Source organism: Aricia agestis, chromosome 9, assembly GCF_905147365.1.
Source record: "Aricia agestis chromosome 9, ilAriAges1.1, whole genome shotgun sequence".
In the NCBI taxonomy this organism is placed as follows: Eukaryota; Metazoa; Arthropoda; class Insecta; order Lepidoptera; family Lycaenidae; genus Aricia; species Aricia agestis.
In genome coordinates this window covers 15,241,112-15,259,271 of record NC_056414.1, presented here as the reverse complement: position 1 = coordinate 15,259,271, position 18,160 = coordinate 15,241,112, and the positions used below count along the sequence as shown (strand labels likewise).

The 18,160-nt window shown below is 41.0% G+C and overlaps 2 protein-coding genes across 3 annotated transcripts; one reads left to right on the top strand and one right to left on the bottom strand.

The window, feature by feature from the left end:
• Positions 1-1,953: 1,953 nt before the first annotated feature.
• On the top strand, positions 1,954-9,820 carry LOC121730297 (epidermal retinol dehydrogenase 2-like). 2 transcript variants are annotated; one of them, XM_042119281.1, is made up of 7 exons: positions 1,954-1,992; positions 5,580-5,718; positions 6,656-6,807; positions 7,445-7,622; positions 7,914-8,099; positions 9,052-9,240; positions 9,599-9,820. In XM_042119281.1, coding segments are annotated over exons 1-7 (930 nt in total). In that variant the 5' UTR covers positions 1,954-1,990; the 3' UTR covers positions 9,683-9,820. The 2 variants fall into 2 exon arrangements, with proteins under 2 accessions (XP_041975215.1, XP_041975216.1); XM_042119282.1 differs by lacking the exon at positions 1,954-1,992 and adding an exon at positions 4,421-4,438.
• A 465-nt stretch (positions 9,821-10,285) lies between these two features.
• LOC121730709 (EF-hand calcium-binding domain-containing protein 1) lies at positions 10,286-17,676 on the bottom strand. Its single transcript, XM_042119848.1, has 5 exons — positions 17,471-17,676; positions 12,676-12,775; positions 11,136-11,395; positions 10,790-10,912; positions 10,286-10,388 (listed from the first exon to the last, which is right to left on the bottom strand). The coding sequence occupies exons 1-5, from the start codon at positions 17,674-17,676 to the stop codon at positions 10,286-10,288; spliced, it is 792 nt and encodes a 263-aa protein (XP_041975782.1).
• Between the last annotated feature and the right edge of the window lie 484 nt (positions 17,677-18,160).

Here is an 18,160-nt window from a genome sequence, read left to right as displayed (position 1 = left end):
ACTATAATTTAATAGGTGTACAATCAGGATATTATTAGATGTTTTTGTGATTCGTGACAATGCGTACCGTAAAGGTTTGAACCTTTACGGTACGCATTGGTCACTAATCATGGGCCAAGGTGGGCTTGTTGTTTTATAAAGATAAATAGCAGCTAACTAGCTTTCGCAGTGAACTCTATACAAGGAACACATAGTTACAATATATCCCAAAGTATTATCACTTAGTCTTTTTACACCTTGTATAGATTAGCCATTAAAACTATAAGGAATTCCCTACAAAGATATTAGTCAATCCATGTATTCTGATTTCTGAATAGTATAATAAAGAGTGAGTAAAATCAAAACCTTGACTTCTTTCTTCAGAGTCCAATGAATCATTGTCATAGACTTTTTATAGCTAAAAATTAAATTAAGTGAAAAATTGGTCAACACTCTTTTATAGTGGTCTTTAGCAGTGATCCGCAACGTGTGTGCCGACTGCCGCGAGTCGCCGCGACCACAGGCCGCGGCACACTGGTCTGCCGTGGTCAGTAGTTGGTGTGCCTCGGAAGGCCTCGGAAAAGGTCATCGTACTTAGACTCAGGGCCGTCTCTAGCCCATGTGGTACCCGTGTGCAAATATAACCCAGCGCCCCATAGCAAGGGCGCGGTACAAAATGAAAGGGTAAAGAGTACAAGTAGAGTTTGTCCGGCCGCTTAAGGGTGAGGACCAGTGCCGGTCCTAGTCTTTTCAGGTGGTGCGAAAACTAAAAGTGGCGCCCTTCTAAATAAAAAAATCGGTCAAGTGCGAGTCGGACTCGCGCACGAAGGGTTCCATACGATTATAAAGCAAAGATTAGGTTTTTTATGGGAAGCCCTTTAAATCTTATATCTTTAAACGAGCAATTCTTGTATATAAATATATAATTGGAATCTCGGAATCGGCTCCAACGATTTTCATGAAATTTAGTATATAGGGGGTTTCGGGGGCGATAAATCGATCTAGCTAGGAATCATTTTTAGAAAATGTAATTTTATTCGTGTTTTATCGAATACCGAGCAAAGCTCGGTCAAACAGCTAGTGTTTATTTAAGTACAAATACAATTCAACTCCCTAGCATAGAGAATATAATATAATGAATGCCATCTATGACCTGTCTAAGACCAGAATAAATATGAGGTGAGCCGTAAGACCCTTAAACTGCCTTAAAAAAAGTTAATACTTTTTTAAGACCTGGTAGGGGTCTGTTCTTGACCTGCTTTTGTGGAACATCGGCTACCATTGCATCCTGCGAGCGGCCCATCTCCGTAGGCTACGTTTGGTCTGCTATCCAGACGACACATACATGCTGGCCCACGAAGACATGTTTGAGGAAACAATACGCCTGGCGAGAGTGGGTGATTTTTTCCTCGCAATTGAATGTCCCGCGCGGGACAGGCTCAGTCCCGCTTTTCGAGGAAAGCCCGAACGTACGCGCAGCGTGCTGACTGCTGAGAAAAAAAGGTGCGTAATGAAGATAAGAGTGTGTGAGGTAAAACAAACAGCTGCTCAGAAACCCGCAGCATGCTTTAGCGCTGCGGATACTTCGCTGCTATCGAACCATTGGCTGGCGAAGCGGCGTTAGCGCTGACAGGGTCCCCTCCGTGGGATCTGGATGCATTCATGCCAAATTACAGCTTTGTAGGTCCTATAGTCTCTGAGCAAAACCGCGGACAGACAGACAGACAGACAGACAGACGGACGGACGGACTGTCGGACAGACAGACGGACAGACCGAAACTATAAGGGTTCCTTGTTGACTACGGAACCCTAAAAACCGGACACTATACATCAGACTTTGGTTACTTATTAGTTCCAAACCCTGATTAATACGAGTAGTAATTACGAGTATTTGTTTTAATTATCATCGTAATAGTGCTTATAGATAAAACAGTCCCAAAGAAATTGTATATAGTAACTGATTGTAGTTATCAATGTTCAGTTAATATCTTGTGTGCTGGCGGTAAACACAATGTGAGTTTTTTTTAGAATTTTATTGCCTAGTCCTTGGATTTGATTTAATTCTTTAATGGAGAAGGAGCTAAGAAGCCATATTTTATTTATTGTTTCTAGGGTTCCGTACCCAAAGGGTAAAAACGGGACTTCGATTTCTGTCCGTCTGTCCGTCCGTCCGTCCATCCGTCCGTCTGTCTGTCTTTTTTTATGAAATAAGGGGGCAAACGAGCAAACGGGTCACCTGATGGAAAGTAACTTCCGTCGCCCATGGACACACGCAGCATCAGAAGATGGACGTGGGAGAGCCATGCTTCGGCACGAATGGGCCGGCTCGACCGGATAAATACCACGTTCTCACAGAAAACCGGCGTGAAACAGCGCTTGCGCTGTGTTTCGCTGAGTGAGTGAGTTTACCGGAGGCCCAATCCCCTAACCCCTACCCTATTCCCTTCCCTACCCTCAACTATTCCTATTCCATTTGTTTAAACACTTATACTGAGTACCTACTTACCGCTTGAACACAGAAGTTCGAGCGGCAAGTAGGTAGAATAATACGATAATAATATGAAACCCAAATCAAAGGTTATCATTTATTAATATTTTGGACTTGACTCTCCCAATTTGGTAACTGATTTATTACATTAAATTATTATTTATCTGTTTATCTGCCTTTGATTGTAGTATCTATACCTTGTTGAGATAAAACCTAGGAATTACAATATCAATGTTCAATGTCCGATATAATTAATTTTAATTAGTATTTTAATTGCAGATAAGTCATATTGATTGAGGTAACATAGAGTTTCAGAAACATTGTATTGGGTATATTATATTACTAGCTGTTGCCCGCGACTTCGTTCGCGTTAGCATAGTAGATCACGTCCCAAGTATTATAAATTATTGTAAAATAAATAATAGTTAAAAAAACTAAAAACACGCTTTTCATCATCATCATCATCATTTTGATAATATCTTAAAAAGCACCCCACGTTTTTTTTAAATAAAATATTTTTTTATTCACACTATTATTAATTTATATTTTTTAAATTTTTCACACTTCTTAATTTAAATTTATTAAAATTTATCTTCAATTTTTTAGTTTGGTTTCGTAGTTTGGTTTTCTATAAAAAGCGTGTTTTTAGTTTTTTAAACTGTTATTTATTTTTTACTTTTTAGTTTGGTTTAAATACTTATATCTATATCTTAGATACATATTAAATACATATATTTTACTAGGGGCGCTTGTCATTGGTCCTCGATAAATCTACAAAGTTTGAACGAAATCTGGCCGTTTAAAGTGGGTCAAAATCGCGCCCAAAGAAGTCGGTTACTAACAAGTTAGGTGAAGCTAATAAAAAGCGTATAAAAATATTCAATGTACAGAATTGACTTTCCTACGATTTATTATATTATATAGATGTTCCGCGCGGCTTCGCTTGCGTAATTTAGGAATTTCACGCGACCGTACATTTTTCCGCAAAAAATAGCCTATGTCCCTTCAAGTGGTCTATTCTTCATGTTTGCCAAATAACATAAAAATTGCTCCAGTAGTTCTTAAAAGATAATAAGCAATTTCATATAATTTCCCCCGTTTTTTCCACATTTACCTCTATTTCTTCGCTTCGCCTTTCTCGGTAAATTAGGCTATCTAACACTGAAATAATTTTTCAAATCGGACCAGTAGTTCCTGAGATTAACGCGTTCAAATAAGTCCTTTCAAATAATTTCCCCCCGTTTTTTCCACATTTTCCTCTATTTCTTCGCTCCTATTAGTCTAAGCGTGATAAAATATAGCCTATAGCCTTCCTGAAGGCTATAGGCTATATTTTATCACTAAAATAATTTTCACTTCCACTGAAATAATTTTTCAAATCGGACCAGTACTTAGTTCCTGAGATTAACGCATTCAAACAAACAAACAAACTCTTCATTAGTAAATATAGTTCTCGGTTGTTTTTTTTGAAAATCCTAAATATTTTTATTTGCAGTTTTGAATTTTAAATAACAAATAAATGCTTTTTTAAGCATTTTCGAAAAAATGTAAGTATGAATTTTTATGATTAAACAAAAAACCAACGCAAAAAAATGCATATTTTAATGATTATGTCAAGTGTTTAACTTAAATGCAATATAGATAATAATAGAATAAAATATTTTATCAAGTTTTCATGATCACGAACTAAACATAAAAAATTAGCTAATAATCATGCTAATAGAACTATTTTATTTGCGATAAAGACTCGAGAGAGAGGATCTATCGTGGAAAATATACATCATTGTAAATCGTACTGGAGAGTGGAGACTTACTGGAGACTTAACTCGTATAGACCGTGCAATGTACCGTCGAGGAAATTTATTCCTAGGCAGGACCTACTATGGACCTAATCACGACTAATATTGAATTGACATACCGCGACAAAATGAGGAAGGTCCGATACTTGCTTATGGATCAATTTCTTTGATGGTTGGTACATAATTATGTCGATTTCTCTTTGGTCTAGAGGGTGTAACAAAACAAAGTGATTATACTTTAGAGTTTGTAAACTGCGTCCCTTATATTGAGTTCACTGTGTGAAAGCAGCAGCGCTGAAAGAGCAAACATTTTTTGTGATTTTGTGGGCGAGCGCCACGTCAGGAATTTTCCCATACAAAAGTAAAAAAAGTTATCCCTGTCAGCGCTACACAATGAACTCAAAACAGGGGACTCATACACACCTAAAAGTATTATCACTTAGTTTTGTTACACCCTGTATATTTTACGAACGCCCCCGTGGTCTAGTGGTATAGAGCGCGGGTGACTCGGAGGTAGTGGGTTCGATTCCCGCGTTGGAAACATGTTATTTCCAAGTTTGGTTAGGACAGTGCAGGCTGATCACCTGATTGTCTGACAAGTAAGATGATCCATGCGTCGGATGGGCATGTAAAATTCGGTCCTGCGCCTGATCTCTCACCGGTCGTGTCGGTCTTCCATCCCACTGGGTTATGAGAGTAAAGGAATAGAGAGTGCTCTTGTGTACTGCGCACACACTTGGGCACTATAAAATTACTTCTGCGTAGCCGGCCTGGTTTCAATAAAACCGGCCACCGTCACCGAAACCGGTGTGGGAGCTATTATTATTATATTTCACCGGCACACCACGCCTGCGCCAGTGCAACCAGCCGCCGCTACCAACGAAATGTATAGACATAGAGCGCAACCACTACGCTGCACCATAGTGTCCCTGAGAAACATATCACTTAGTAGTTACTAAGGATGACTAAGACCGGAAATAGACAGACCGCATCTTGCAGTCGGTTTCGACTGCGGTCGCTGCACGGCGATCTGTTGCAACTTGCAGTTTTCATACTAAGTTCATATTCGCAATACACGGACCGCTCGAGCAGCTCTTGAGCGGCCGGTGCTAACGCGACCGCTGTAGAGTCAGTCCCGACTGCAACTTGCGGCCCGTCTATGGCCAGGTGAATCACTTACTTTAATAGAAAAGTTGAAGTCTCCCATGCCTACTGCTTAATAAGCAGTAGGCATGGGAGACTTCAATTTTTCAGAAAATATGACTATAAGCAGTGCTTATCGTCATATTTTTTCATCGCTTTTCTGATTCCAGGGCGAACTTCCAGGAATATGTGAGTGTGACGTTTGAGCTGCTGTGGATGCTGCTGAGGATTCTGTATGAGACACTGAAGAGCGTGTTCCAGGTCATCGTACCACCATCACCCAAGGATGTGAAGGATGACATTATACTGGTGTGTATAATTAATAGACTATTAGGTACTGGCAGGGCCGGATTTTTATAAGTATTTTAACTTCCACCACTTTATTTCTGCCGCCCCTATGTACAAACTCTGCCGCCATCCTAGGACGCTGCCACCCTCCCTGGGCGCGGAAGTTCGGTTTAGTGCCCGTACCCCACGACAGCCAGAAGGAGGGCATGGGGGGTTTTAGTGGGTAAACCTCGAGTAGGGAGTCCCACATACCCCCACCCCTTCCCCCGAGGGGGTGGGGGATACGTAACGTATTCCCTCCTTATAAAAAAAGATGCTGCCGCCTGCCATAGGACGCTGCCACCCATAGGCCATGGCCTATACATAAAGCCAGAGCTGGGTACTGCTGCTAGCTAGTAGGTACTGATTAAGTGTTCCATACCGCGAAAATCGTAATAATAATAATTGGCCAACCACACCATAACCCCTAACCTAAACTAACTAAACCTGGTTTGTTTGAATAGTTTTAATAAACTCCCTTGCCTCTTTAATAAAAAAGCCAACACAGTTCAGACCATAAAGTTAATATACCGAGGTATATACAATATACATATGTTTCAGACGTTAAATAGTACTAAAAGTACCTACGGATACCTATATCCGTCAAAGACGTCAAGGGAGCTATAAAATCTGTATGCATCGCGCTTATCTTAAATTAAGTTATTATTAATATGCTAGTAGACTGAAGACTAACTGCATACATTTAAGCGCGAAAAATGACACGTAGGCGGCCACACACACTTTTATTTTGGGCCTTGCGCCTACAATTTGGGCTACGTCTAGTTTTCACGTGAAAATTTCGCTATCAGACGATTTGCACCCAAATTGGATGCCTTGTCTTATTGACCATTTGGGTGTCTTGTCTTATTGACAATTTGGGTGTGTTGTCTAATGGCAAATTGGGTGACCCAATCCACAGATCACAGGCACGGGGCACGGTATGGGACGCGAGGTGGCGGTGCGGCTGGCGCGGCTCGGCGCGACGTTAGTGTGCGTAGACATCAACTCCGCCAACAACGAGGAGACTGCCAAGATTATCAAACAGGAGAAGGGGAAAGCTCATGCATATCGGTAAGTTAATCGCTTAGCATAGCACAGGTGTAAGTACGTCCAGAGGAATTGTTTGTGGGTAGATGGCGGCGGACAGTTTGGTCGGGTTATAAGCCAAGTCAATGTCAGCACAAGGTTGTAGACAACTGGGTCAAATTACATAGGTCCAACTATCTATGACTTAATTCTCTCAAATTACATAACTCGGCTCAATAAAGGGGCCGAAATCTCAAGGTCTTAACTCATGGGCCGTACCTACTTCAAATCTTAGTTCGATTCTTCTCTTAGCCGCTCACGACGGACAATCAAACCGAAATCGTCGTATCGTATCAACTGTCAAAATATAAGGTCACTGACCTCCATTATACAAGTACGCTGGACTAATGATACCCTTTGAAATGGCAGCTATTTTTTGTGCTTATTTGAAGCGGAATCAGCTCCCCCATTATGAGGGATGCTCAGGCTGAGCTTGACATAACGAATCAAATTACGTAGGTCCGTCATCTGCCTATGAATCAACTTCAACTGATAGTACAAACCCCTAGGATTGCAGATTTCCAAACACTCAATAAAATATGATGACATAAGAAATTACTGAATTTAATTCCATATCAATAGCGGTATAAGATTGTAGATCAACTATGGACTTCCATTGCAGTTGTGACGTCACCAACCGCGCGGCCGTCATGGAGCTGGCCGAGAAGGTGAAGCGGGAAGTTGGAGACGTGACCATCCTCGTCAACAACGCCGGCATCATGCCCTGCAAGCCGCTGCTGCAGCAAACAGAGCAGGAGATCAGGCTTATGAACGACATTAATATCCATGGCAATTTATGGGTGAGTGGCAAGTTCTGTGGTCAAGATTGTCGTACAGTCAATGTCTTGACGGAAGCAACTCACTTGTTGTCGTGCATCACTATCATCACAGAATGTTCGTAGTTCGTAACCGCAGTACGCAGTTCACAATCTATTCATAATGTTGTTTAGAAAATTGCTATAAAAACTGTGTTTAGCAAGCTAAAACGGGAGAAATGCTCCCGATTTGAAATGAGTGCATCATGTTTCATTACACCTCCCACTGATATTTTAAAAGGGCACTGCTTAGTAACAATTTCCTTCCCATTCCAGATGATCCAAGCGTTCCTGCCCGCCATGATATCTAGCGAGCGCGGCCAGATAGTCGCCATGTCGTCGATGGCCGGTCTTATGGGTCTGGGTAACCTAGTGCCATACTGCGGCTCCAAGTATGCCGTGCGCGGCATTATGGACGCGTTGGCGATGGAACTCCACATGGACCCGAGGAGGCTTGACGGAGTGAGTAATCGTCAAAAAACTTATAAACTAGTTCATGAAAGATGTGCAATTTTTGTCCCACTCAGACACGTGCATAATATTCTGCGAAGAGATTCGAAAGCTATATCTAAGGGCCAACCCACACGTACCACAACCACACGACATCACAACGACAAAATGACGTCGAGCAGTGGTTACGTGTGAATAGTGTCGCTGCAGCTTTTTGTAGTTGCGTTGTGGTACCGACAAAATGCGGACGTGGTTGCGATGTGGTTACGTACGAAAGTCAATTAAACGGAGGGGGGAGGGGGGGAGAGGGGTGGTGTGCGCGCACGTCACTAATGTTGTGGTTGCGTTGTGGTCGGCCGTGGTTGCGATGTACTACAATACATTATTACAATAAAAATTATTGCATTCGATAGTTTCGATGGCGAAGTCGAATCAATAATGGGATTTGACATATTAAAATCATGGCGTAGTTATGGCGCTGCTTTGCGATGCGTTAAAAGTTATATTTTTATGATCCCAAACAAAGCACTCAGGCATTTTTTCTAACAATATCTGGCCCAGAAAATAAATACTGTTTTTCTTGAAACATCTTATGCTTAAAAGGTAGGTAAACCTTCGGCTTTTTTTTTTATGAAATAAGGGGGCAAACGAGCAAACGGGTCACCTGATGGAAAGCAACTTCCGACGCCCATGGACACTCGCAGCATCAGAAGAGCTGCATGTGCGTTGCCGGCCTTTTAAGAGGTAATAGGGGAGGGTAGGGAAGGGAATAGGGGAGGGTAGGAAAGGGAATAGGGTAGGGGATTGGGCCTCCGGTAAACTCACTCACTCGGCGAAACAGCGCAAGCGCTGTTTCACGCCGGTTTTCTGTGAGAACGTGGTATTTTTCCGGTCGAGCCGGCCCATTAGTGCCGAAGCATGGCTCTCCCACGTATGAATTTCTTATCCCACGTATGGCTTTCAGATAAAACTGACAACGATCTGTCCGTACATGGTCGACACGGGTCTCTGCAAGAAGCCGCGCGTGCGGTTCCAAAACCTCAGGAGCAACCGAGTGGTGGGAGTGGATGAGGCTGCTGACACCATCGTGGATGCTATCAGGAGAGAACTGACCGATATCACTATACCCCACGAGCTGTACTACGTGAACAAGGTAAGCTGAAGAGTTACTCCCATATTGCGAAGTTAGACAAAGATAGTTTAGACTTTAGAGACAAGCATTGTGTTACGCTTTCGTACTTCGCAACTCTCCCTTCGTCACCATTTTGGATGTTTCATAAGTTTGGTCCTTCGAATCGATCAAATCGATTTATAGGCAGATCCCACACAACTCGACCAAATTAGGTGGGTCTGCCAACTACCTATGAATCAAATTCACCGTTGGTACTTCCTTTTCGCTGTACTCCCATGGAGTAAATGGTGATCAGATGATGATATTTAAATGAAGTTACCCAATTTTAGTAGGTACATAGCTATCTCGGGCTATAGATTAATATTATTTACCATTGCAGTTCCTGTACGTACCGATGTCGAGAGCGGCCAAACACATCGGCTACGAATTCTTTAACGCCGGAGTCGACGCGCACGATGACTGAACACACCACACCGCCGCACACCAAAGACCGGGGCTGCATTTATTTTTTTAAGGGTATAGGCCACTTTATTTCTGCCGCCGCTATGTACGAACTCAGCCGCAATCATAGGACGCTGCCGCCCATAAGCCATGGCCTATACTGCCCAAACATAAATCCAGAGCTGCCAAAGACTAATTTATTTTGATAAAATAAAACACATACAAAAATGTTTTGGTCTTATTTAACGTTAATAAAGAATAAGTTTATTTAAATTTGTGAGTTGTGAGTCGAGTGATTTCGGCTGGCAGAAATTATGCTGCATTCAGTTTCATACAAAAGTCCTGTTTGATTCATACGAGCGTAGGTACTTTTGAGAGTCATGCTTTGTATGAAAAGATATTTACGCGACTGAAAAGGCCTAGTCTAAAGCTGACAAACCCAAAACACTGTTGTTGTAAAACAACAGAAGTAGGTACCTCTAACATATAAGCAATGTTTCAAATATAATATATACGAATGATTAGAAGTGGTAATTATAGCTTACAATACAATTAATTTACTTATAACTAAGTTAAAACAACGATTAAAACATAATATAACATTTTAACTGTTTTGACACAATGTCTACTTATTACTAAGAGTCTTGAGAAAAGTCGCAGCATGTCTCTTTGACGGTAGACACTGGCCAAACGCTTCCAGCAGCAAAGGTTCTTGCTGCACGGCCTCCCTAAAATGACAAATCATGTAGACTTTTATAAATATGGCATTTTGAGATGAGCTAACCTAAAAAGATTGAAAATAATTTCCATATAGGAAATATACCATCCTCATCACCTTGATGAGTGGCAGTTTTCCACTGTGCGTTTTTCGCGTAATTTAACATTAACATATTAATAATATGCTGACCTAGAAGAGGATATTTAAATAATATTAAGGGCCTGTTTCACCACTTCCTGATAGGTACCGGATAGGCTGTCCACCACTTAACTTGACAGATAGAGTATGGAGAATCTGTCAAATTGTGGATAGTCTATGCGGCACTAATCAGGAAGTGGTGAAACAGTCCCAAAAACTTGCAATTTTCATTTACTAAGCTACAATATTTGTCCAACGCTAATTAACAGCTACCTGTAGTCCTCCATGGATATTTTACCATCTTTATCAATATCCAGTTTCTTTAGTACTAATTCCACTAAATCCCGGACCCCCTCGTCGGGATCCTCGTCACCAGGCTGCTTCAGAAGAGAATTCCTAGAAAAAATGTAATATCAACCGATATACCGATAACTTTATTGTCTGTCTAACTTGTCTTATTAGGGTTTATATTCTTTTAGAGGTACTGAACCCTTATTTAATGAGGTTTTCGGTTGTTACGCTGAACCAAAAAAATTAAGAGCACCGTCAATTTATTGCATGGTCTACTTAAAAACATGATTACTCGTTTGTACCCCGGTACCTCCAAACCTACACTTACTTCAGCAATATAAACATTTCATCCCGCGTAATAAAGCCATCGTTATTCAGATCGTACACGGCGAAGCAGTGGGAGATCCTCTCATCATCGGAGCCTCGCAGCATCACGCTGAGTCCCCGGACCCAGGCGTCAAACTTGATGGATCCCTCACCACCGTTACCCCTCTCCCAAGTCACCCACACTCGGTCTACTATCACCTCTTCGGTCACCAGGTCGAAAGTGTTGTGCATGACATCACGAAATGTGTTCTGTTCTATTCCCTATAAAAATGATATTATGTAGGTAGGTAATAACAAAATTATACATTTGCAGGCACCATCATTTTGTCGGGTGTCAAGCCCAGCCGCCACATGACGGTCTAGAGCCGTGATCTCGATTTTCAAGTAACATTTACCTACTTGACATAAACATAACCAAGTAGCACAGGTCCGCATTTGCCTATGAATAAATTTTTCAAATAAGATAATTTTTTGTTACCTACATGATACATCGAGAGGCTGGAGAGCAAGACCATAGTGATTATATTCTCTTTGAGCAAGACGTAATATTATGTAAGACAATACATTATAATTGACAACCACGTCATATAATATCATGTACAAATTTTTTGGTAACTTAAACTTAATTAATTCCAATTTTTTTTTTATGAAATAAGGGGGCAAACGAGCAAACGGGTCACCTGATGGAAAGCAACTTCCGTCGCCCATGAACACTCGCATCATCAGAAGAGCTGCAAGTGCGTTGCCGGCCTTTTTAGAGGGAATAGGGTAATAGGGGAGGGTAGGGAAGGGAAGGGAAGGGAAAAGTTGAGGGTAGGGAAGGGAATAGGGTTAGGGGATTGGGCCTCCGGTAAACTCACTCACTCGGCGAAACACAGCGCAAGCGCTGTTTCACGCCGGTTTTCTGTGAGAACGTGGTATTTATCCGGTCGAGCCGGCCCATTCGTGCCGAAGCATGGCTCTCCCACGTATAAAATATTTACTCCTTCACGTTATCAAGGCCACTTTTATAATTTTCATACAATTTTCTTTCAATCATTCAATGTTCATACGTAGTCGTAAATTATTGTTCCTGCCCCAGTGCGATGTCAGTTGCGTGCGGCCCCCCTGAGTCGTGCTGCTATTTACGACCGTCGCTTCTTGTGTCAAAAAAACTATTTAAGAACAGTAAAATTATTAATAAGCATAACCATCTACGTTTGTCTATTACAAGTTGCAACGCACGCCAGATAACACACACCACTCACATACATTATACACACAACAGAGAGATCTTCTTACACTGGTTTATGAGTGAGCCAGAACGTACATATATCCACTACTGCCAATACTGGCTAGTAGGTTCTGTTGAGCGTCGATATACGAGTAATTGTTACATGAACTACTTGAAGGAACACATCGCTTGTAAAATTTTCGCACCCTCAAACTTAACACAAAACTGCGAATTCGCATCGCAAAAATCTGCAACAAACTCATACTAAAAATTACATTGCGATGCGATGCGGATTACTCAAAAAAAGTCCCAAGGAGGTCCTACTTACATCCAGCTTGTTTGGCTGCGATATGCCGGTGCTGGGCGCGGCGCTCTGGGCGGCGAGGACCAGCTTCTTGTACATACAGTGAAGTGCCTCCAACTCCTGTCTGGAATGAATAGAAGGTTAATTGAGGTGTAACTGTAAGTATTTTTATCCTGTTGTGATTGCATTTATCTCTTACGTGTCCAAACTGTAAAAATCTGTTTATGATAACCAAGACGAAGAATTTAAATCCTAACTAAAATACTGACATTCCTGAGTTTTAAATTTTTTGTAGGGAACTTAAAATGTGTTGTTTGATCTAAGCCGTTCAAATAGTATTCTGTAGAGATTAGAGCCATCCATAGACCTTTCGAGCGAGTTTCTTACGCCGGTTCTTCTCGCCGGGTTAGTTCCCGAACCGGTGGTAGGCACCTTAGTTACGACTTTCGGAAATAATTTTCGTCACGAGTCACGACTTTGTCGACGACGACGAGGGCACGACCCAGTGCCGGTTTTAACACTACAAGCACCCGGGTGACATTTTTTCAGCGCCCTTTTTATTTGCCTTTAGCGCCCCTTTAACCAGTGCCCTGGGCGGTCGCCCAGCGTCGCTCTAACGCCGCTACTGGAAGTGGCAAACGGTAATTCATGGCAAACGGTGGGCAAAACGTATTAATTTATTGTTATCACTGAACTAGATTATTATTTATTTTAGACATTACCTACACGGGCTACACCAAACATCTTTCGAGCCTACAAGAAAATGTAGAGTCCCGCTATATGAGGCTTGGCCCCAAAATCTTCCTCTAGGTATATTTTAGCCCGTAGCCGTAATACTAATAACAATTAATCAGATTTCCACTTGCGCATTTGGGTCATAATAAAGAAACTCGTTCTTGAATCTTGACAAGTAACTAAGAAAACCCCCAACTATAACTGATAACCCACATGATAATATCCTTACTTTGTGAAATGCGTTGCCCTGTACAGAGTTTCCAGGGTTTTCTCGTTAAGTTGGCGGGGCATCGCACGGCCGCCGCGCCCGGCCCCCACGTCTACACTCCCCCTAATTCTACGCTCAAGGGTAAACCGATTGTGAATAGTGTACGTAGACCTAAGCGATATAGACACGACACGCAGACACGAAGGTAGGCTTTTGTGGGTCGATTGGTGGGGCGAAGATACAGGGCCCGATCTAGCTATTTAGCCGCTCCAGGCAAAGATAATTATCGCCGCCCTTTACATACAGAAAACCAATATAAGTCAGCTATGTCACAGAATATATTATAGTACCAAGCTATGTTTGTCGGGAATGAGGGGAATATTAAAGTAAAATACCTAAATATTTCCATTATCCAACCTGGTTGGAAGGTAAAATTATCAAACTCCCCTTTTCTCTTCCCTATCCTCCCCTATTATCCTATTCCCTCTTAAAAGGCCGGCAACGCACCTGCAGCTCTTCTGATGCTGCGATGGTCCATGGACGACGGAAGTAGCTTTCCATCAGGTGACCCGCTTGCTCGTGTGCCCCCTTATGACATTTAAAAAAAATACTTGACAAGCTGTTCTGCCATGTCTATAAAATCACCGCTTCTATACTCTACACTACAAGCATGCGGAAATAGTGTGGTATTCAAAGATTGTTGAAAACGTAATATGACTTTCATGTTTCATTTTCATTAATAGTTTGCTTTCCTATAGTACCCGAGCCCAATTCTCAAATTACGAATTTCATTTCTCATTTTATCCTCAAGCTTTCCTGCTTTCGAAAAATACCAGGATCTAAATAAAAAATAAAATAAAAAACTCTTTATTCAAACCATTAATGAAACAATTCAGATTAATGAAACAAAATGGCGGCCTTACTGCTAGAAGCAGTTTCTTCCAGGAAACCGATCTATTCAAGTAACTTTATTTACAGACACTTGTACAACAGAAATAAGGTAAAAGTCTGATCCACCCAATTTTCCAGCAAGTATATTAACAAGATATGAAAAATCTTTTCATCCTCCTAAACCCCTAAATAATTCTAAAACATGGGTTACCGGCTGAAAAGATTTTCCTTGGGCTATGATTAAAAAGTGTTCCAAATTAAGGTAAAAAGCACTAAATGGTGGACTTGGAACTAATAGATGACACTTACGACAAAAATACCATAAAAATAAGAATTAGCTAAATTTTTTCCCAACACTATAAATTTTATAAGCTTCTCAAGCTATCTGTTCACGTGAAAAAATATATTAGGGACGCCTTCGGGAACAAAATTTTAAAATGGGATCAGTTTTCGTAAAAAATGTGACCGCGTCAACACGCGCTCGGCAGTTTCTTAGCAAATAGGTTAAGAAATTTTGCACGTAAGTTTTGAGTACATTTATTTGATTTTTTTTAATTTCTATTGATTTCATTGGATTAATGGTCATGTTGTTTACACTAATTAATGTTTATTTATGATTTTTTATCCATTTTCCCTAACAATATAAAGGGTGTCTACTATTAGTTCTTGAAAATGTAAAAAACCTAATAGATGACATGGAACTCATATCATCATTTTGCAATACATACTAAAGTTATTTTGTAGTTTATTCTACTGCAAATATCATCAATATTCTCTGAAAATATAATTCTATTAACAAGATAACAAATTAGAACTACTATAACTAAAAATTGGGATATTAGACCTTGTCTGATCTAAACATAAACTTATAATATACTGCATTATAAGTTTATGGATCTAAAAATCGATTGCTTTAGTTTTTTAATAGGGGAGGGTAGGGATGGGAAGGGAATAGGGGAGGGTAGGGAAGGGAATAGGGCCTACCCTATGGGATTGGGCCTCCAGTAAACTGACTCACTCGGCGAAACACAGCGCAAGCGCTGTTTCACGCCGGTTTTCTGTGAGAACGTGGTATTTCTCCGGTCGAGCCGGCCCGTTCGTGCCAAAGCATGGCTCTCCAACGTATAAATATATGAAAAATAAAAGGAAAGATAGTTTTAGCATGGAAGAAGAATGGATAGAATCTGGAGACAACGTGGATAATATTTCATATGCATGTAGTTACTATGATGAAGTAAATGAAATCTTTTGAAAAAACGGCAAATAAAGACCTAATAATAGAAAAAAATGTTAAATGTAATGTAATGTTCTATGTCAACTATTAGTTCATATTGGTGTCTCCTATTAGTGATGTTCGTTTTCTGTGATGTCATCTATTAGTTGTTATGACTAAGTTTACAAAAAGACCAATAATTTATTTTTTAATTGATTTGTCAGTGAATAATCATAATAGTTTTATTTTGTAAGAGTTACTGAAGACATGGAAGAAGTTATCAATCCTTTATTTTAATAAATATATATTTTACAACATTCAAATGTTCCATGGTTCCTTAAAGCGTCTGCCATTAGTGCTTTTACCTTAATTTAAAATTGTATCTGTACATCGCCTTTTACTTCCGTTAAGAAGACACACTGATGATAGACAGACGACTAGAAAAAATATTTTTTTATAAAATTAGGGGGCATGACCTAATGAAAAGCGACTGCCGTCGCCCCCACTCGCAACAAGATAAGAGTTGCAGGTGCGTTGCCGGCTAAGTCTTGTTAACTATAATACACCCTGATGATAAAGCAACCCTCAGTGTACGGAACCCTAAAACAGACCCTATCGAAAGCGCAAACAAGTCGGCCATTTGCGGACTCATTATGTATACCTGTTCGTTTGAAATGCGGCTCGGCTCGACTCCATTTCGGTTTCTCGGCGGCCATGCGATGTAGTCATTATAAACCAACGGCCTATCAAATAGGCTGCCTATCTTTCGCAGACTATCTAGATTCAAGGTTTGAAATTACAGACAGAAAATTCTTTTGACTCATGTTTTCGTAGCGCTTGAGTCAGTAGCTGTATATCTATGAATTTTTTCATGACGTGATAGAGACAAATAATAAGCTTTTTTGTTAGTCCCCATAATAGGATCAAACGAACGCCTCCGTGGTCCAGTGGTTAAGAGCGTGGCTCTTGACTCGCAGGCCGTGGGTTCGATTCCCGCGTTGGAAACATGTTATTTCCAAGTTTGGTTAGGACAATGCAGGCTGATCACCTGATTGTCTGATAAGTAAGATGATCCATGCGTCGGATGGGCATGTAAAAAGTCGGTCCTGCGCCTGATCTCTCGCCAGTAGTGTCGGTCGTCCGTCCCACTGGGTTATGAGAGTAAAGGAATAGAGAGTGATCTTGTGTACTGCGCACACACTTGGACACTATAAATTACTCCTGCGTAGCTGGCCTGGTTTCAATGAAACCGGCCACCGTCACCAAAACTGGTGTGGGAGCTATTATTATTATTATTATTATAATAGGATCTATGATAATTGATTTTCGCCGAGATAGTACTAAGTATCCCCTTAGTAGTATGTGCCGCCAAGTTTTTGTAGTGCAAACTTCTTGGGCAGCAATTTTTAGGACGGGTAAAATTAATCGAACATTCGTAAGATGAACCCCCACGATATAACCCCCATAATGATGATTCCCCCACGGAGCTAATATTCCCCTCTCTTTTTATTGGCGAAAACTTTTGCTCCTGGTTTTTTTTAAAGAAATAAAGGGGGAAACGAGCAAACGGGTCACCTGATGGAAAGCAACTAACGTCGCCCATGGACACTCGCAGCATCAGAAGAGCTGCAGGTGCGTTGCCGGCCTTTTAAGAGGAAATAGGGTAATAGGGGAGGGTAGCGAAGGGAAAAGGGGAGGGGATTGTTTTATCTTCACTTTCGCCAAGCTAGTATAAGTCAGGCGTTTATTGTCTGGTCGTACGTGGGTCGTACTTATTAAACCTTGTAGCCCTGAGCAGGATCTCCAGAGCGTCTTGGTGTATCTTGTTTCCGGGGAGCTTGGTCTTGCGTTTGGGCGGATCCACCCGCCCAGCTGCCGCCCGCCCAGCTGCTGCCCGCCCAGCTGACAGGAACAGCCGAACCCCGCGCAGGGCAATAGCGCTCGCCGCCATACTTATAGGCAGATTCTTCTCCGTCATACCCTGTAGGTATACAAGATCATGATGTGAATTTATTGGATTAGGATTTAGCCGCTATAACAACAAATACTAAAAATAAAATAAAATTAATAATGAAGGGGGGCTTCCATACAAGAAACGTGATTTTTTGGCCTTTTTGCTCGATTTCAATAATAGTAACAATTAGACACTTGAAATTTTTATAAATTCCTTTATTATATGTGTAATTAATAACTAGCTATTTCACCGAGCTTTGCTCGGTATTCGATAAAACACGAATAAAAGGAGTCTGGGTAATATTGGCGTCATTTTCAAATCTCGCGGCCACTCACCAAACCGGCATATTATGAAAGAACATATCAAGGGAAGTAAACTTTATTATGGGGGATATATAGCTAAACTATATCGGAGCGGAGATATTCGGCATTTTAAGTTCGTATTTTCAACTAAACGTAAATTCAATCATAACATGAATATTCAGGAAAATACAATAAAACGGCGTTAT